Source organism: Caretta caretta, chromosome 15 (assembly GCF_965140235.1).
Source record: "Caretta caretta isolate rCarCar2 chromosome 15, rCarCar1.hap1, whole genome shotgun sequence".
NCBI lineage: Eukaryota > Metazoa > Chordata > Testudines > Cheloniidae > Caretta > Caretta caretta.
In genome coordinates, this window is record NC_134220.1 from 16127812 (window position 1) to 16148769 (window position 20958).

Here is a 20958-nt window from a genome sequence, read left to right on the forward strand (position 1 = left end):
GCAGCACTGATGCCTTTTTAATGTCACAAGCCCAAAGCACGTTGGAGGCTCCAGGGGAGGGAGTGTGTCTGACTGGAACTCAGAAAATGGCAGGGCTTCTTTTGTAGTCTGTTTATTGAAGACTGTTTTACAAGATACACAAAATACTTTGAAAAACAAACAAACAAGGAACGGGTAGATCTTTTTGGAAGGGGACTAAGGCCTGGCTGTTGCTTGTTGGGCTCTGCACTGCATAGTTTAATCAGAAGTGCTGGGTGTGAATGGAGCCAAGAAGTTCCAGATCCATTTGGCATTCCTAAAATGCTTTCAAAATTACAGTATCAAGCATAATCTGAGGTTAGAAGCAAGGGAAAATGGGGACGTGGAAGTTGAAATGTAGAGCCCACAGCTGGACAATAAGACTTAGTACTTGATTTGGTAGCTGATGACACATGCCTTTTAAAGTTATTTTATAGGTCTTAAATTATTTCTCAGCATGTAGGAGAGAATCTAAACAGCATCATGGCAGTTACATTAATATTTGCAATCCTTTTCAGAACATTTTTATTTTTGTGGATGCAGATTCTCTTGCATAGAACAACATAATGTAGTCTTTTGCCTTTTCCCCCCACCACTTTTAAAGCTGTCTTGCAGAATTGTCACTAACCTTTACCAGCCCATGCACAGTATCTGCTCACCTGCCCTGTATTATGATGACTTATGGTGAATAAAATATGATTAGTTTTTTTTCCATCAAAATTATTTTTCTTTGACAGTGGATGATCAAACTTCTACAAGACCATTTGAAGATATGTTTTCGCAATACAATAACTCTTTGAAAATGTTACCAGTAGTTGCTTGCTTAGGAAGGAAACACATTTATGACTTAATATACATTATGTCTTTGAGTTAGCTAACCAGCTCTATAAGACTTATTTCTCAGTGACTGTATGGTGAAATGATGGCAAGAAAGCGTCTAGAATACTGTTGGTGCTGTACAAATAATATTAGGAGAAGATAAAGCTGGATTTAAAATGAGTAGGGTCAGAACTTTAGATTTGTTCATACATTATTTATACATGCTGTTCTAAAAATCAGAGCTTTACATTTTTAATATAACGGAATTATTTGTCTTAATACCACATGGAGAAAGTGTTGAATATTAACCGTATAAATAAATGGGTCCTGGCAGTGGAAATGCCTTCGATCAGGTGTAGTACTTATTACTGCAAGTGATATTGTTGGCTTCAGTGAAATGGCTACTTGTATAAGTGGTATGGCTAGTAAATATTGGTAGGATCAGACCCATTCTGTTCTAGTGTAAGCCACTGTTTTCTGGTATTCATAATCAATGTAAATACTACAGTAACAATATACTCTCTGTTAAAATTTAAATATTCTGCTAATTTTAAACTTTCTGCTTTTTGATTCAATGTGATTGTAATTTAGAATATTTTTTAGGTGAGTTTAGTGTTCCTAATTGAAATAAAATATTTTTAAAAAATAGCCCTTGGACATAAAACTGCTCAACTTTAACTTCACACTGTGAGTGTGGTATATTTCATTATGTGATACAATGGAATTCATACCTGCAGAAAGGAGAAGAGAGAACTAAGCACTTCTGTGGTACTGTGGAAAGATGCCAAACCCATGACAATTTTTCACCAGTGTTTTGTAATGTAACACCAGAATTGCATCGATGCTGGAGTGTGTGGTGTGATTTATGTGTAAGTAAAGTAAGGCAGATTGTGTGGGGGAGAAGGGAAACTTATTTCCCAACTGAAAATAACTTGGTGAAAAATGTTGAGGGGTTCCTGAGCAAACATCCACTTTCTAAGATGTATCTATCAATTGAATAGTCAAAAAACATCAAACCTTTCTTCATTAACTTTTCCAAGTCACTAATATTTAAAGACAAAAAACCCTTGTAGTCAATAAATTTGTATTAAAGGTAAATAGAATTGTTGACATTACAAATTTCTTAAGTAATGAGGGTGATAAGTACAAAAGATAAGGGAATAGAGCAACAGTGAAGCATTATATATTGAATTACAGAATGTATACATTGTTTTTATAAGTTATATCAATGAGTATTTAAATCTATTCATCCTATTTGGCCCATCTTTTCTTATTTCCTTATGTTCCAGTAGTTCAAGATCTCAGAGGTACTGTAATTGATACTTTTATTTAAACTGATCTGCATCTAAAATGGGTGTATGTACGTACATAAGCCTTTTTTATAATACAGAAAGGTTTCAGAGTAGCAGCCCTGTTAGTCTGTATTCGCAAAAAGAAAAGGAGTACTTGTGGCACCTTAGAGACTAACCAATTTATTTGAGCATAAGCTTTCGTGAACTACAGCTCACTTCATCGGATGCATAAAACCGATGCATCCGATGAAGTGAGCTGTAGCTCAGGAAAGCTTATGCTCAAATAAATTGGTTAGTCTCTAAGGTGCCACAAGTACGCCTTTTCTTTTTTTTGATAATACAGAAAGTAAATTAAGGACATTGCATTTCCTCTGTTAAAGAATAGAAGCCATAAAATTATATCAAAAAGGTTGATAACACTGAATACAAGGTATTAAACTATTGGTTTATCTTGACTTGGCCTGTCTGCCAATGCTGTAGCAGTAGCAGGTTTGTTTTTGGAAACAACAGTTAAATCCCTGCATTCTAGGTTGGTGGAAGTGACTTGCTTAGTTTCCTACGAGAAGGAAGTCAGTGTACTTCTGCATTACTCTGAGCCATGGACGTGTAAAATAACATTCTTCAATCAGTGACAGCTATTTCCGTTCTAAATGAATCAGCAGCATAGCCAGCCTTTTGATATGGAGGCAGCTGTTGCCGCCCCTTACTAGGAATGGCCTAGAATTAAAATTTCTCTGTACTTTGATATTCCCTCACCCTACCCATCTTAAGAGTATGTCTGGAGAAGAATGTAATCCTCTTCTCCACCAAACTCCCATATTTCTTGGTATGCAAGAGGTATTCTAAACAGTCTTCCTTATGACATGCTTGAGTAGTTGCATTGGACTTCATTTGTCACAGGCCATTATGATAACAAAGAAATCATTCTGCAGTATTTAGTTAAAATGTTCTTGTTGGCTTACTGGTGGTCCACACTCTTGAAGACTGGGAGCATATGTGATCACATAGTGCTGATAAGACCAAGTCCAGCATACACACCCCTACCACAGTTTTCACTTCTCCTGTGGTTCCTTCTTAACTTACCAAAGGATCACATATGCTGTTAAGTATTGATTTCAGAAAAGAGGAATCCTTGCACAGTCTCCTGGATCTGTTTAAAGAATTGGTTATTGCTGTCACTCAAGAATTGTTTAAAATAGTATTTATAATCCTGTATAGAAGACTTCCTTGTACATTTTCCATAGCATTTTTCTTCTTGTTACCATTAGGAAAATCCCATACTGCCTATTGCTAACAGTTTATGTCTTACATCCTGAAAGGAACAAAGGAAATGACCTGGTTTCCTTCCTCTCTGCCTCACTGGATGGTTTTTTTCATGGTAGAAGATGGTGGGGTGACATGCTTGTGGCGTCTGTGTTTGCAGAAGCACAGGCTGTAACTGAAATTGGTATTTGTCTAGTCCTTGGACTCTAGCACAGAGACCTGTTTAAGATGGGATTCCTGTGAGATCGGAAATAGGCATTAGTACAGAACATGCAGTTCAGAAAGCATACTTGCTGAGTGAAAATACATTTATTTATGTAATGTAGCTCAATATACCTATGCACAGAGGAAATTACTTTCAAAAGTCCATCTTGCTTTTGTAAAATGAAACCTTGTAAATGAAATTCAGTTGTATTCAATTTCTGTTGTGCTAGAAGGGTAAAAAATGTAAAAGCAGGAGTTAGACTGCTTAATGTGTCTTATTAATTCAAGTGTACTTATCTTTATAATTTCCTTCATTTGTACATGTTGCTTTGCTTGTCTTCTGACACTTGAGGTGGGTCTTTGAATGCCTTCTGCCATAATATGATATGTTTGCTTTGAATTAAAATTGTTTTCACTAATTTTATTACCAAGTGTTGGTGAAAGTTCATACTGTAGTGTTTCTATACATGGCACGGTTTCCCACCTGATCAAACTGATTTCTTTTAGTCATATTTTATTGTGCGACTCAGGTGAGTGCATGCAGATAATAGTAGTTTGTTAGTCATTATTATTTACTACAGTCTGTCCCATCTTTATTACTAATCTACTCTGACACAGTGCTTCAGTACTACTGTGATTTGGTGCTATAAAGAAATGTGAAAGACTTTCTCCTAATCCATTCTTCTCTCTAGTTTTCGTTACTATTAACTTAATGTTCAAACAGTTTTAAACTGGTTTCTTTTTAGTTTTGCTTTGCAGTAATGGGGCAAAGGATCCAATAATATTTCTGAAAGCCTATTGATGTCCAGCTAATTGTCATTGGATTGAATTAATTTCTAGATGACCATACCATTCAGGCAATGTTATGATCCACAAGGTCAAAAGCTGAAATTACTTTAACCATCGTAGAGTAATAATTTCCTAGAAATATGTCTGGAGTGATTTTTTTTTTAATATGGTAAAATAGTATTTTAAATGACAATACCTCAGTGGCAATGTGGATAGAATGTTAGGGACCTTTAAAGTTAATTTGTATCATGTGACTAATAAAGTTGTTTGCTTTTGGGTATTTTGTTGGCATATTAAGGGATTCTTTTAAATCACTTGGGTTTGATAAGTTTTGTAAAGTCATTGATTCATTGGTTTATAACTGGAATCCAAATTCTTCCTGAAACATTCTTCATTGCAAAAGTGTTCATCTTATGTTGCATACTATAAACAATTATAAACTATTATTGAAGAATTGTGCATGTGATAAGGAATAGAACTTGTTTAATTATTCCTCCTTTCATATGCTAGGTATAGCAAAATACTAGAGAAAGTAACTGACTAGATATTAGTGTTGTCAAGACTGTTAAGCAAACTCTTAAGATGTGATCAGCAGTTGTTCTTTCACAGACTCGGATATTATGAGCTTTTGATCAGAGTAGGGTGCAAGGCAAATATTAGTTGTATAATAGGATCTAATGGAAAGTACAAACGTATCAGTAATTTGAATAGCTAAGGTAGCTTTGCTTCAAAACTGCACCACTTTTTTGGGGAAATTGTGCTTATCGTGTATTACAAGAATTTTCTTCATTATAAATGGGAACAAAAATTGTAAGCTATAGGAATATTAACTCAGAAGTATACAGTGTACTGTTTATGAACTGCAGTGACTGAAATGGGTATCTCCAGATTAAAACTTAAAAAGTAATAAGGGAATTTTAGTGCGGGTAAAAGGGGCTTGCCTATTCAACAGCCCCAGAGATTGTTTTTAATGTGCAGTAGGTAGAGTATAGTAGGCCTCAGTGTCAGTCATTATCTGGAGAGATCATTTCAAAGAGTGAAGGAATAGAGGGTGTTCTATCTTCATTCCTATTCAACCCAGACTTCTCTGCTTAGACTTCTACTTGGCTGACTTTTGAGACATGCGTGTTTGGCCCCTAAGAAGTGAACTGAGACCACCAACTCAATTCCGATACAGTAGAACCTCAGAGTTATGAATACCTTGGGAGTAGAGGTTGTTCCTAAATTTGAACAAAACGTTTTGGTGGTTCCTTCAAAAGTTTACAACTGAACATTGACTTAATACAGCTTTGAAACTTTACTATGCAGAAGAAAAATGCTGCTTTTAATCATCTTAATTTAAATGAAACAAGTACAGAAACAGTATCCTTGCCTTGTCAAATGTGTTTTTTTAAACCTTCCCTTTTTTTAGTAGTTTACATTTAACTCAGCAGTGTACTGTATGTTGTTTATTTCTTGTCTCTGCTGCTGCCTGATTGTGTACTTCTGGCTCCAAATGAGGTGTGTGGTTGACTGGTCAGTTCATAACTCTGAGGCTCTACTGTAGAGTCATTCTTCCTGAGCCTTTCAGTCACTATGAAGTTAGGTTGGGTTTGAACTGAAAATCAGGAGGTAATACGCTCACTGTCCTATTACCAATCCCTGGAGACATCCAGCTCCCTGTTGAGAGAGTTAAAATTTCAGAGGACTGGGGAAAGGCAGAAAAAGAAAAACACCAGTGTGTTCCCTTTTTCAGGAAAATTATTATTTATTGTAAACCTTGTTCTGTGAGAAGCTAGTTTCTGTGAGCCAGATGTACACGTGCAGGGGAGCGTAATAATTTTAGCTCCTCCGTTTTCCAAACTAGTAATTTTGGCTTGTACTAAAATGTCACTTGTAACAGTGGCGGTGTTCTAGTCCACTTTAATTATGAAGTACGTTGTTAGTTTCAAGGGAAAGATGACAACAGACATTTCCAAATATAGAAACAAAACTTGGGCAAGCAGTTGCATCTGTAGGTTAAGTTGTGACTAGGGAATGAAATCTTTATCAATGCGATCTTTGCGGATCCATAATATTGGCTGGCTGGAAACCCAACTCCTAGTGTGTTGAGTCATAAAAACAAACTCCACTGCTACAAAATCATACTTAAAACAACTTGGGAATCACAATGTGGGGATGCCTAGTTAGAGACACTCAGAAGTGTCATAGAAACAAGACTAATATTTCTTAACCAATGGCTGTGCCAGACAAACAAACTGGATACATAAGGAGGTTGGTGGAGGAGGGAAGACGCTGAGCTGACCTTGCTTACAGGTTGGCTGTAGTCTATACAGCCAGCAGGAAATTTGAAACTTTTGCTTCTGGACAAACTAAAAACGACATCGGCTGTGAATACATTTTCCTCTAAACTCCAAGTTGCAATTACTGTTAACTTGTATTTGCAGAGCTAAGTGACCAAGTTTTTATATTAGGATTTGGCTGAGCAGTTGCATCTAAAGTTGTGCCACATCCTGCTGGCTAGAGTAGCTACTACTAAGCATTAGGGAAGCATCTGTTTTCTGAGTGCACAGGTGTCTGCATAGGTCACTTCCCCCCTTTCTCAGCCAAGAGCTGTGTTGTCAACAAGTCAAGCTGTGAAGTATTCCTTCCCCCCTCCATTTCCTTTCAGTGTTATGTAGCTGTTCTGAATAAAATGGACCGTTAGTCTGTATAACACAGCTAGTATTTTTCAAATGTGGAGATGTGTGAGGGCACTGAAAGAGAGGGCTCTTCCAGATAGCTAGCTGGTGTTGAAATGCAGATACTTTTGACATACACATTAACATTGTGGTGAATTTTCATTTCCAGTGGGTATTAACCAAATTCCAGGCTTCTCTTGCATTCAGTGTGGTGTTAGTGTTTAGAGATGACATTTACGTTTAGAATACTATTTTCAGTCACTTCTGTCACCCTCAGAGTCTGTGGGTATTTTGGTTTTCTGGAGAAACTTCTGTGCGCTTTCAGATGAGAAGTTTGGGAATTTTGTAATGAAAATTCACTAAAATCCATTTGGCTATATGTAAATTACTCCTGTGAGGTGAGGAAGGCATTTTTCAGCTGTGAGAAGAAAAAGGGGAGGAAATGATTCATGGCGGGGTAAGGAGGGAAAGTGTATGGGAGTGTCAGGGCATTATTAGAAAACTGTTGAACCAAAACAAACTAAAAATTACGTCTGTACTGTACTGGCACTGTACGTCCTCAGATTCAGTAAGATGCATCTGTCCCCTACTTAAAGAAGCAAAAGTAATGTAAGGATACAGAGATCTAATTAACTAGATTTAAAAAATTTCGTGTGTTCAAATCTTAATTTACAATTGCTTATTCATAACATTTAAAGTGAAGGATTTTGTTTTGTGATGATTTTAACATTTAAAGTGAAGGATTTTGTTTTGTGATGATTTTAACCCCGTTATTTGAATAGCTTCATTTGGTAAACTGTATTATCCTTATTGCAGCTACTAAGTGACTAAATCTACAGAATCATATACAGAATAATTCATTACTAGACTGCTCCCTATATGTTGAGGAAAACCATGTTAATTTTCCTTTGGCATATTATAATAAATATGTGATAGGTAACCATTCTTGGTCATGTGCTTAAACTTGTGATGAATCTAATCTATAGTACTGCTAACAAAGGTCTTGTTTTCTAGGTTCTGAATCTTGCAGTGACGGAACATGTCTCAGTCAGGTGAAAAAGTAAAGGTAAAGAGAAGCCTGCATAATACAAATGTGGTATATAATTCTTTTGAACCTTTGAAAATACTCATGTTTTCACTGAAGTAGTTAAACATTCCAACTAAATTTATTAGCTCAAATATATTTCTTAAATTTACTGAAAAACAAATTTGTATGTAATCCTAGTAATATAGTTTCAATAGGTTAGCCAGTCTTCCTTTATCTGGTATTCTTGTATTTATGTACTTCATGCAAAATTCTTAATTGGGTATAAGTTACAATTTAAGATTTTTCCCATCTGGGTGAGTTGTAAAAGGCTTGTTTGCAAGTAAAATAACTGCCCTTTGGTGAGTGATTTTAGTTCAGGAGTATTTGCGGTATATCATTTTATTAAAAGTCTATCTTTCATGTTAAACTCCTGTGTCTGTCTTGAATAAATGTTTGTTGCTATCAGTAAGCTCAGAGAGCCCAGAATTCAAGTGGCTGCAATTCTTGTTTAGGCCTAAAATAGATATTGGGTCAGTTCATAACAGAATGAAGTAGACTGTTATTTTTATGGCCCAAATCTATCAGATACTTTTTCAGGTACATTTCTGTATCTTCCTTTTGTGTCAAAGATTTAGCACTGTGAACTTTGGAGCTTTATGTTCAGCTGTATTACTAACTTGTTCACTTATGTGACTGTAGTTGCATCTTGGGAGGTGATGATAAACTCAATACTCTGTGCATTACTACCGAGTGTGCTTGTGTTTCTACATATATTTACAGAAATGTTTTTCCTCTGCATGTGTACACAGGCATTCTTAGGTGCTGAAATTCACTATATTTAGCCTATATCAGGAGAGCCTATTTCTAATAACTTTTCAATTTGTAAATGTCAGTGATTTTAAGATTGCTTATGATTTAAATCTTTCATTAACTTTTTAACATACCTCAATGAAAGAGTCACCTTTAACTCTGTCATTGCCACATGGGGACTGCCCCTGCAAAAAAAAAAAAGAGGAGCAGAGTCCAATGTACTTGGGCTGATTGCCTGCTGTGAAATTGGGCTTAAGGGCAGGGGCTTGAGCCTTATACAGGGCGAGACAGCTGCTGGTGGGTTTGGCAGATGCTTGTAGGCATTGTGGGGAATTCGAAGGCCCTTGAAGGGCCCTGAGTCCATAGGCCCTCCGCCTTCTGAGAAAACAAAACCTCCAGGCAAGAGGTGCTGGGAAATCAGGAAGACAGATCCTCAGGTAGGAAGGGCTGTGCCCAGTTTGGGACTGAGGTGAAAGAAATTAACTTCAAAGGAGGACTGACCCTTCAGAAGAAGGGTCTGGGCCCAGCTCAAACTGGGATGAAGATTTTGTAGATTGGAGGTCTATTTTGATTGACTTTGTTCAGGACCTAATACACTGGACTCCAGAAAGGGAATGTTTTGAATATCTGGGTACTGTGGGTTTTTAAAGGGATCTGAAGTGAAGGGGATAGTGAAGCAGGCCTTAGCAGAGCCATGCTTGGCCAGCAGGGGGTCCCTGAGGGCAGGCAAGCCCATTGACAGTCTCAAACAGGGCTACCTGTTGCTTCTTATGGTCTCATGTTAATGGCAGTGTTTTCTTGCGGGCATACGGTCAATGTTGTCCAGGAAGAGCCTTTTGCTCAAGTATGTACCGCAGCACCTATGGAATCTTTACTTCTCTCAAAGACTTCTTGGGGAAGGAAGGGTTGGGAGGGGTTGTTCCAAGGGCTGTCTTGCTACGCTGCCAGGTAACTGGTTGATTCTCTATCTTTCTTTGTGCAGTTTATTTGTATTTTTTTACTTGTATTCAATTTTGTTTTTCTTTCCAGTTTTCTGACTCAGCAGGCTATGTGGGATTTGCTAATCTGCCCAACCAGGTCCACAGGAAGTCTGTAAAGAAGGGCTTTGAATTCACTCTAATGGTGGTTGGTAGGTGGTTTTCTTTAATTGCTTGAGTGTTAAAATATATTGTCTTGCACATCAGGGGCTTGTCTACAGCAACATCTAGTTTGCTGCAAGCTGAGGTGTAAATCTACCTCACAATAAAGCTAGCCACTCACTCTAGGTAGCCATGTTGACCCTGCTGACACATACTAACAGTTTCTTGGTGTGCTTTGATTTACTCCTGTTTCAAAGCGGGGTAGATCAAAGCATGCTAAGGAACTGCTAGAACCAGTCAGCAGGGTCCTCACTGACACTTAGCATCTGGCCAAGGTAGTGTGGGGGGTAGATTTATACCCCAACTTGCTGCGCACTAACTGTTCATTTAGACAAGCCCTAAGTATGCACCTGTTCTTAATTAACTACTGTATTTGGTGTACTGAAGAACAAAGACTTTAACTAGTGTATGCTGTCAAATTAAATTCTGCCTATTTTGTGAAGTTGTTTGGGAGGGAGCATGCTGAAGTGGTTAGAGCATGGCTCAGCGCCAAGGATTCAGGTTTCTGTTCCTGCCTCTTCTAGTGTTTCTACCCCCAACTCATTGTTTGACGTTAGTGGTAGTCACTTAACCGGCTTTGACCCGTTTCCCCATCTGAAAATGGGGATGTGCGTGCACAGTGATGTCTCGCCGTTGAAATGGGGATTCTATTCCTAGCTCTTCTCTTGCTTCCGCCCTGACTCACTGTGTGACGTTAAGGGTAATGTCTCTGATTAAATTTCCCCATATGAAATTGGTGTTGTCTAAGTGGAAGGAACTTTTAAGTGCAAAGTAATTTAAAAGTGGCTTGTTGAGTTATATTGGTATTTTCACCTTTTAGTTAAGCAAAAACCCTACAATTGCTTTTATAAAACCCAAATTACTCTCCTTTCGTTAAGAAGCTTTTTGAGATACTTGCCTTAATATTACATATTATTGAGAAATTAGTAGGAGAAAGGAAATCGCATCTTTATCACGAAGTACCATATGTAACGTCTTAAAACAGCCTGTGTGCTGACAGCTGTAGCATTGACCAAAGATTATACAATAAATTAGTTTCAGCAGTTGTCTCCTACTTGTGGTTGTTGATCACTGTAGAACTTCTTATGTCTTGTAGTTCTTGATGACAAATACAAGATTTGCTCATCTAAAACTAGGTTAGCAACATCAACTGAAGCGTAGACAGCTTATGTTAGGGTTTTCTTTTTCTTAAATGTTAAATGTTTATTGGTATATAATATACATGACCATTACAGATCACTTTAGCTTCCTGAAACAATTTATGTAGCAAAGATGAACTTGCAAACTCCACATGCCAGTTTTAGGGAGTTTCAGGTAAATTAAAGTGATCGTAAACTTTTAGAATTATAAAACTTTCCAAGTGAAGATTAAAAGATTCTCAGTGGCTTTCTTTAGTTCTTGCTATGTAGAATAAATATAGTCTGAATGCAAGGATGCTAAACTTGGTTGCCAGTTGTGCTTAACCTGGGCCTGGTCTACACTAAAAAGTTAGGTTGACTTAGCTACATGGCTCAAGGGTTGAAAAATCCTGTTTCCTTCCCTGAGTGGTGTAGTTAAGCCAACCTAATCCTCAGTGTAGACAGTGCTAGGATGATGAAAGAATTCTTACATCGACCAGCTACCACCTCTTTAGGAGACAGATTATCTACGCTGATGGGAGAACCACTCCCATCAGCGAAATGTAGTGTCTACATTGAAGTGCTACAGCGGTTTTAAAAAATAAAGCTGATTTACATCTCTAGCTTAAGAAAACCTCAAAACTTACAAAAACGTGAATTCGAATGTCATGGCTTCTGATTTCATAAGTAAAAGAGAAAAGGTTTGAAGACTTTGCCACTGTTTTGATTCAAGACTTGGAAGTGCTGTGATGTAAAGGGGGTATTTTTATATATGTGATCATTGCAGTTGTGACATTTTTGCTTGCACTGTTAAATGTAATCGAGTACATTTAGAATTTTCATGCGTTCGTATATGTAAGCAAACACCAAAGATTTGTTTTTTCTTTTTTCTTTTTTCTTTAGCATTGCTTAGCTGAGTCTCTGATCTTTTTATCTTAAAAGATAGGGTGGACCCTGGCTGAACAAATTATTTTTACTCCACTACATAGGCTTGTAGGGGTTACAGGGAGGCTGATAAGGAAGATGAAGGTATTTAATTACTTGAAATGATCTTGTTTGCAGGAGAATCTGGTTTGGGAAAATCCACCTTAATTAACAGTTTATTCCTGACTGATCTTTATCCAGAACGTTACATTCCTGGAGCTGCAGGTAAATTTGACTGTGTTCTTATTTAAGGCCCTACATCATTCAGTCCAAGCACACACCTCCAACCTTGTTTCCTTTCACATCCTCCCCACCATTATTCCTCCATTCTGACAATGACTTCAGCCATGAAGCCCACTTCGTTTTGCTTCCATGCCATTGATGCATGGAACAGCACTCCGAATCACTGTTGGTTAAGCCACTCTGTTCTCATAATTTAAGGTTTGATGTCTCCCTCCTACAAACTCACTTCTGCTGTTACTACGAGTATAAACAAACCCCCAAACTCCATAAGATGTCTATATGCCTAAACTGACCATGTGATTCTACTGTAATCCCCACTTCCTCCAGCTGATTGTTACCTTGCAGTGGTCATGTCTAAAATCTAGATTATAAACGCCTTAGGACAAAGAACTCCCTGTCTGTAAAGAACCTAGCACACTTCTTAAAGTTATAAAAATAAAACATTAAAAAATGATAATCACAGCATAATTACATGTGTGTTTCTCCACTCATTATATTCTGGGTATTTCAGTTAATCATAGATTGTAGTTGCACTTCTATTAGTTTATTTGGCATGTTTTTCTGAAGGATTCTGCATTACGTAGCGGTGGAGGTGTAACTGGTTACAATACACTTTAAATAAATCTGGTACATGGGCATCTGTGGGGTTGAACAAGAGAAATACTAATGTTTAAAACATTATTTTATTATAGAGAAAATAGAGAGAACAGTCCAAATCGAAGCTTCTACAGTAGAGATTGAGGAGCGAGGGGTGAAACTCCGTTTAACAGTAGTTGATACACCAGGATATGGCGATGCCATTAACAGCCAGGACTGGTATGTCTGTTTTAGCCACCGGGATGAATCTTTAAATCCATCTCTGCTTATGGTGTTATATGTATATGTTAATCCTAGTGTTTTGTTCTCTCCTTTTTATATGTGTCTTGGTGATTCAGTGGATGGGAGTGGTCTTTGGAGAACAGTGTGTATTATTCCTGTATTTTGTGACATGCAAAGGGAAGCAACCACTTCATTGTTGTTTTTTTTTAATAGCAATATATTGTTATCTAGGTATCACAGTAGAGATTGTCTTCCTACTCCGTCCATATTTATTTGGAAAGAAAATACTTATAAAAATAGTCCGTAAATTTCTCATACTTTGTTCTTTTTCATAGGAATCTTCTTCCAGATAGTTTCTCTGATGTTTGGCAAATACAGAATCTGAAGTGTGGGAATGGTGGGACAGGGGAAAGGTGACAAATGTGGGGGGGTTGTAGAAGGAGGGTCAAGGGCTCCCTACATTGAGAGAGGTGCTAGAAGGGAGCTGTAGCCATGTGGTTGAAACTGGTTTAGTTAATCAGCATTTAGCTTAGTTTTGGATTCTTATTTACCCAAATAACTTCAATAGCACCGGATTCAAGTATAAATCAAGTTTGAGTAGAATATTTGTCCTTTATTTCCTGCCTCCCCACTGCAAAAACATTCCATAATAGATTAAAAAAAAATCTCTGAATTATGGACCAAATTCTTCCCTGATGTGACTCCAAATGAAGTTGGTTGGAATTACACAGTCAAATTAATCTCTAGGATATAAATACAGTCATTTTGTAGTGATGGAAGTCTTTCTGTACAGCTTGCTAATTTAGACTTATGCATAGGATCCTACAAAATTCACGGTCCATTTTGTTCAATTTCATGACCATAGGATTTTAAAAATTGTAAATTTCATGATTTCAGCTATTTAAATCTGAAATTTCGCTGTGTTGTAATTGTAGGGATCCTGACCCAAAAAGGAATTGTGGGAGGGGTCGCAAGGTTATTGTAGCGGGGGTTGTGGTACTGCTACCCTTACTTCTGCAGCTGCAGCAGCACAGAAGTAAGGGAGGCAATACCGTACTATGCCATCCTTACTTCTGCGCTGCAGGTGGTGGAAGTTCTGCCTTCATAGCTGGGCTTCAAGCCACCAGCCACCACTCTCCTGTGCTGCCTTCAGAGCTGGGCAGCTGAAGTAAGGGTGGCAATATTTCAACCCCCTAAAATACCCTTGTGACCCCCTCCTTCAACTCCCTTTTGGGTCGGGACCCCCAATTTGAGAAATGCTGGTCTCCCCCGTGAAATCTGTATAGTATAACGTAAAAGCACACACAAGACCAGATTTCATGTGGGGAGACCGGATTTCACATCCGTGATGCATTTTTCATGGCTGTGAATTTGGTAGGGCGCTACTTACGCATTTTGATTAAGAAAGGAAGGATAGCTCCATTCTATTTTTAAAGAAGGAAGACTACCCCTGTGGTAGCTGGGTTTTAAATGAAAATGCAATATACTGGCACTGGTGAGCGGCGTGCCAACTGGGGACTCTCGATTATTTATACATCCTATACAACTGGAGGCTAAGAATCCCTGGTAAAATTCATTTCTCTCAGCTATTTGTTTTTATTGTAAGGAAGCAGCACTAAACAGAGAAAAGAAACCTTAAATAAGCAGATGACTTATTTACATATTATGCCACTGGAAATAAATAGTCATAAAATCAAGCTTTTGTGCAGGGGATAAACAGCTGATATAACTACAATTAACAAACACCACATTTCAAAATCTTGTGGTGTACATCGGACAAAATTTGAGATAATGGTGAAGAATATTGTTGGCAAATGGGTTTATTTTTTCCTGTCTATGGAGTGCTTTGCAAGAAGACCACTCTGAAATGGGAGTGATTAGCTTCTTTTACCATGTCTCTTACACGTGCTTGAAATTCCCTGGATGAAGGGTCAAAAGTGTGGTGGTAGCGGTAATTGTATCTTCAGCTTCCTTGTCCTCAGTCTGTGTTGTTAAACTAATTAAAACAGAAACTTCTGAATAACTGTAAAATATCTTTTTGGACTGCAGTTCAGTCTTGCTCATTGTCAGTAATGTTGATTTGAGCTTCCTTTCGCTGGAATTAAGAGCTGTTAAGCCAGTGTATTGTGTTACAATGAGACCTTCCTGTTGATTGTGTTCTAATGCCCTTGTTTATTCTATTAAGATGTTTCTGGGAGACCTACATGTTCAGATTCTCCCCCGCCCCTCCTTTTCTCAGTGCAGGCTTTTTAAGCAAGCTAGTTCCATGGGGAGTCAGACACATCTGAATAACTTAGTATAAAATTCTGTACTAGGTTTCCAGTGTAAATTCTCAGAACACAAGCAGTGACTTCAGAGTATATGATAGAAACAATTTTCCTGCAAAATAGCACTTGTGTATCTTTTGGAAGATGTACACAGTGAATTCTCATGTCTAATTTTTTTCCCTGTCCCCCATCCCTCCATAGTAAATTTTTAAAAATCTGTCTTGTCCTATCTAGGGAGCGAGTGGCAAGGCAGCAGTTCTGCAGAAAAGGACCTAGGGGTTACAGTGGATGAGAAGCTGGATATGTGTCAACAGTGTGCCCTTGTTGCCAAGAAGGCTAACGGCATTTTGGGCTGTTTAAGTAGGAGCATTGCCAGCAGATCAAGGGACGTGATCATTCCCCTCTATTCGGCATTGGTGAGGCCTCATCTGGAGTACTGTGTCCAGTTTTGGGTCCCACATGCAAGAAGGATGTGGAAAAATTGGAGAGTGTCCAGCAGAGGGCAACAAAAATGATTAGGGGGCTGGAGCACATGATTTATGAGGAGAGGCTGAGGGTACTGGGATTATTTAGACTGCAGAAGAGAAGAATGAGGGGGGATTTGATAACTGCTTTCAACTACCTGAAAGGGGGTTCCAAAGAGGATGGATCTAGACTGTTCTCTGTGGTAGCAGATAACAGAACAAGGAGTAATGGTTTCAAGTTGCAGTGGGGGAGGTTTAGGTTGGATATTAGGAAAACCTTTTCCACTAGGAGGGTGGTGAAGCACTGGAATCGGTTACCTAAGGAGGTGGTGGAATCTCCTTCCTTAGAGATTTTTAAGGTCAGGCTTGACAAAGCCCTGGCTGGGATGATTTAGTTGGGGATTGGTCCTGCTTTGAGCAGGGGGTTGGACTAGATGACCTACTGGGGTCCCTTCCAACCCTGATATTCTATGATTCTAAGTACAGAATCTTTATAAATGGTTGTGCACACACACAAGGAAACAGTATCCTTTGTAGAAATAGCTCACCAACCACTTTGGCCATTAAAACTTGTTTCATTGTGACAGAAGGAATGGTAGTCAGAGCACACAGGATGTCCTTTGGCCTTTTCAGAAAGTCTTCACTAGGGCAGCTAGTATTGAATGGTTGTATGAGATGCAATGAAAGTCAGCAAAGTAGCATGAGATTTCTGCCACATGGGTAATATTAACATTCTAGCAATAATACACTGTATCTTCTTGACTAGGTATCCCACCCAACTGCCTCTGCTTTCTGCCCTTGGATTCACTGAAGGGACAAATTCAAGAGTTTGTATTTCAAAGAGCAAGACTGGGACATGTTATATGTGTTTCCCATCCTAGGAGGAACAATGACAATTAGTGGGAGTTGGGAGGAGGTAGTCAGTAGCAGCCTGTGGACAGGAAAGGGCAGCCCTAGGAGGTGGGGGAAATGAATAAGAAAATAGATATTCTCCCACTTCTATAAATTTATTTCTGAAATGTGCATGTTAGTGGTGTTTGCAAAGCATTTTTAAACAGCTGTAAGAGGAGATTGGATCTCCTGTAGGGTGGCATTCTTTTAGTCTAATGTAACCCTGTAGTTGGATGTGAATGACCATTCTGGTTCTGGAGTGTGGCATTGTTGTGGCTGCTGCTGCTACCAGTGGCTTGATTGAGGCATATCTGGATGATAACATGGGTCTTAGCGATGGAAGGTCAGGAATGCACAGCAGATTTGCTATGCCAAAGTGCGTGGGAGATGTGGAGGAAACATGTAGCATCCCTCATCATAGAGGACATATGGGATTTTTGTAAGGAATATGAAGAGGATTTGGTGACACTTTATACAAAGGCTACATTTATAAAACGTTAATGTTTTAATAAATGACTAATTGTTACAGATTTAGTCCAATTGGTGCTTATAAAGTTGATTTATAACCATGTGTAGCACCTTCGACTAAAGTCCTTTTAACATCTATAATGCATGCTATTCATGCTTATGACATCTACTGTCACTTTGTAAACTATTGTAGGCGAAGTTGGTAGCACCACCTATACTTAAGGTTGCCTGACACTTCCTATTGTAAGTCCCTGTTTTCAGTTGCTTATAACTTCGCCGAATTGTAACCTTTCAGGCTGAGATTTTTCATTCCAGGTGTATGACTTAGGTTGAAGGCTTTGGAAAGTTTCAGCAAAAAGGGTTCATCCCTTTCCGAGAGCCAGATTAGGAAAAAATACATTGTTTTGCCCATGTTAAAAAAAACAAAAAAACAGCTGTAATAATTATTTTTGTTGTGAATCCATAGTGTCCTCCATACTTTTGAGCAGGGGCTTGAAATTTAGCAAGGGGGGTTGCTTTTTGTTGTTTCTGTGGGAAAAATTGCCCAAATTAGAAGTTACAAGCCTTTGAAAAATCGCAATCTGGGGAGGGAGATGGGTGTTGTAAGACAGAGTCTGGGAGAAGACTGGGTCTTGGACTGGGAGCCAGATATTAAGTGTGTTGGGGAAGAGAAGGGAAATAATGTTGGGTTGAGGAGCTGGAGGAGGAGAAGAGACAAGACTGGGACTGGATTTGCACAGGTTGGAGAGGACAAGACAGAGGTGGTCAGGCTTGGGGGTTACAGAGTATAAGGGTTTGCAACTACTAGAGATCACTTTCCTCCAGAACCTGGGATGGAACCCAAGATTTCTGATTCTGGTGTCGTCAAATGTCTGTGAAGCCCTCTGGCAAAGCATATATCTCACCTTCATCTAGTTACTGGTCTACACAGAGGATGCCACTCTACTACTGCTGCTAGTTACTCCATTAGCTCAAGTGGCAGAGGTCTGTGCTGTGGATCTAAAAGCTCCAACTCTGGTGATGACCCATGTGATCATATGATGGAGTGTATTTTCTTTAGTTTGCTATTTTAGAAACCTTGGGAGGTACATACAAAAAACTTTGTTGGAAGAACATTAAGATTGGAAAGTCAAGCTCTCAAAAGTTAGGAAGGGCCAGGATTAACACCTGTGAAACCTTAATCTAACTCTGTTGTACAAATTCATTGATAGTCTTTGATCACATTCTGGTTTAATTTATATGAACTTTAATGATATATGCACACACAAATGAGGATAAAACAAACTACTGAACAGCTGTGCATTCAGTGAGCACAATCCATCCTGTGCACTCAATGCAGTAGGCCCCTGGTGGGAAAAAACTGTGATAATGCATATGCTCTAGGGGAGTGAATGAAGGTTGTAGACAGTCTTAATTCTGGCACTTCCTAACTTTTGAGTGCTTCACTTTGGAACCTTAAGACTCTTTTAACATTGTTTTTTGTGTGTAATTTATAAATATATCCTTAATCTGAAGTGTGACGGAGGATTCTTTATGGCAGTTTCAGAATCCTGACAAGACAAGGGTGCTCTAGTTCCTAAACATAACTAAATGCAGCCTTTGCAGCTTATTGCACTGCATGCAGTCTCCCTCAGTCCTGGCTTTGACTAGACAGTCATCAAAGGGGCTGCTGACAACAATACAGCAACCCAACTCACTTGTTAGATACAGGTATTCAGTATATTTTCTTTGTTTCATCTTTGTCCCAATGTGATAGGTCACTTTTCAGTAGAGCTTACTGGTTTGCTGATAGTTATCAGTTCTGTTGTTCCTGGCTTTTGTGAGGCTGAATTTGTGGTTTTTGGCAGCTCAGGTTTATTTTTCATTTTTCCCGAATGAACTCTTTAATGTAATAATTTCGTTGTTTGCGGTTATGGTACATAGTACAGGATATGCTGTCTTCTAAGTAAAATGATATCATAGTGGTGCAAAGCCAGGTGTTTCCCGGAAATCAGAAGGTGCCATACACTAATGCCACGTTTATAGGAAAAATTACAGCAGTTAGGACTATAAAACTGCACGTAAATGAATTACATTGCCAGAGACACTTGTAACCAGGGGTGTTTTCCCATTGTTTATACTGTACTTGGTTTCTGTTCTAATATTCATGTCTCTTCAATCTCATTATCTTTCACCAGCTAAAGGGAGTTTTGTTTAAAAGATCAACAGCAACATAAAATGTATTGTCCTCTTTCAACATGTCTGGGTACTACAAATGCTAGAATTTAAAAATGAGTTTTAGCAAGAAAATACTGAAGTTTCACAAAAGTAATTTTTTAAGACACTCCTCTGCTCTTTTAAGGTCAGGCTTGAGAAAGCCGTGGCTGGGATGATTTAGTTGGGGATTGGTCCTGCTTTGAGCAGGGGATTGGGCTAGATGACCTCCTGAGGTGCCTTCCAACCCTGATATTCTATGATTCTGTTCGTTCGTTCTTTCGTTCGTTCTTTCCCTACAACAAAATATATAACCAGTGAAGTACAAATGAGAGAGACAATAGAAATATGCATGTTAATTCTGTTACAAATATGACTGACCTAAAGAAGGTATCAGTTTACAGATGGGTTCTCCGTGGATTGTGCAAGAAAGGAGACGCCTACATCTTCCATGTATTTCCAGGTCACTGTAGTTTCAGTTTTGAAGGCGTACCACAGTATATTGGAGGCGTCTCTTCTGCTTGCATTTCAATACAAACCTGAAACTCCTATTGTAACCTAGGTTTTACAGTAACATAAATAATAAGACATTCAAGAAATGCCCATCAAATGCCAGGTAAACAGATATGTATGAGAGTTAACCAGTAAATCAAAAAGCTTAAAACTTGCTGCTAATTCTATTTCTGTGTGTATAAAAATGTGACTGAGCTGGTGTGGGGGAGAATGCTCTCAATGAGAAGTCTGTCTTGGCCCTGGTTACTTCCAGTCCCTCATATCATGTTTTAGGTTGTTATAATGATATTTTCAGGCTTAAGGTTAGATGTCATTCTCCAACAATTCAGTAAACTTTTTCTGTGGATGTTAGTTCTATCCTGGGACGTAAATACCGTTTAAAAATTTAACCATTTAAACAATTACAAATATATCATTTAAATGGTTAATTGATTAAGTGGTTGGGGTCGATCCCACTGGCCGGTGCGGCTGAGGCTGATGGGACTGGGACTGCTCCAGCTGGGCCCACTCCAGCCCGGAGTTAAGGGTTAAGGTGGGTTAATGGATAAGACTGTTGCTTACCAGTTAACCTTTTACATCCCTAATTATATCCCTTATGCTTGTTTGTTATAGCTAAGACATGTAGACTGAGATAATCTTTTCTGCTTCTGTGAGCAAAAGGGAATAAAAATGTTTGGGTGATAGTTGAGGACAGCACCATCTTGACAGTGTCATTCTGTCCCTCTTTCTCCGAAGTCAGAGTTGAAGCTCTATATGAGGGTAAGGCAGACAGTGAAAGGGGATATGCCCTGGGGCTATTCTTCTGGATGACCTGAATGAAGTTAGAATCCCTTTGTACCAACACTTGCACAGCTATAACAGATTTGCCAATGGTAGCAAAATGTCCTTCCAAGAGGTGGAACGGGCTAAGAGGGCTGTGTACAAGGGCTATACCTCACCATACTGTGCCTATACTGTGCCTTCAGTCTGATCAGATGCTCAGGATCCTTAGGGTTGAAAGTAAGAAAACCTCCCTGTTACAGTCTACATTTGCAACA

At 38.6% G+C, this 20958-nt stretch overlaps 1 protein-coding gene across 4 annotated transcripts in view; it reads left to right on the forward strand.

Annotated features, from left to right (window-relative positions):
• LOC125623172 (septin-2) overlaps nucleotides 1-20958 on the forward strand; it is a 93041-nt gene that overhangs the window by 32486 nt on the left and 39597 nt on the right. For 3 of the 4 annotated variants that reach the window (XM_048822099.2, XM_048822098.2, XM_075119973.1), the window contains exons 2-5: nucleotides 8060-8111; nucleotides 9912-10011; nucleotides 12202-12288; nucleotides 12999-13122. In XM_048822099.2, the coding sequence (XP_048678056.1) occupies nucleotides 8085-8111; nucleotides 9912-10011; nucleotides 12202-12288; nucleotides 12999-13122 (338 nt within the window). In that variant the 5' untranslated portion in view covers nucleotides 8060-8084. Of the gene's footprint in view, nucleotides 1-7629; nucleotides 7655-8059; nucleotides 8112-9911; nucleotides 10012-12201; nucleotides 12289-12998; nucleotides 13123-20958 lie in introns of those variants that run through there. The other variant, XM_075119972.1, reaches the window with a different exon arrangement.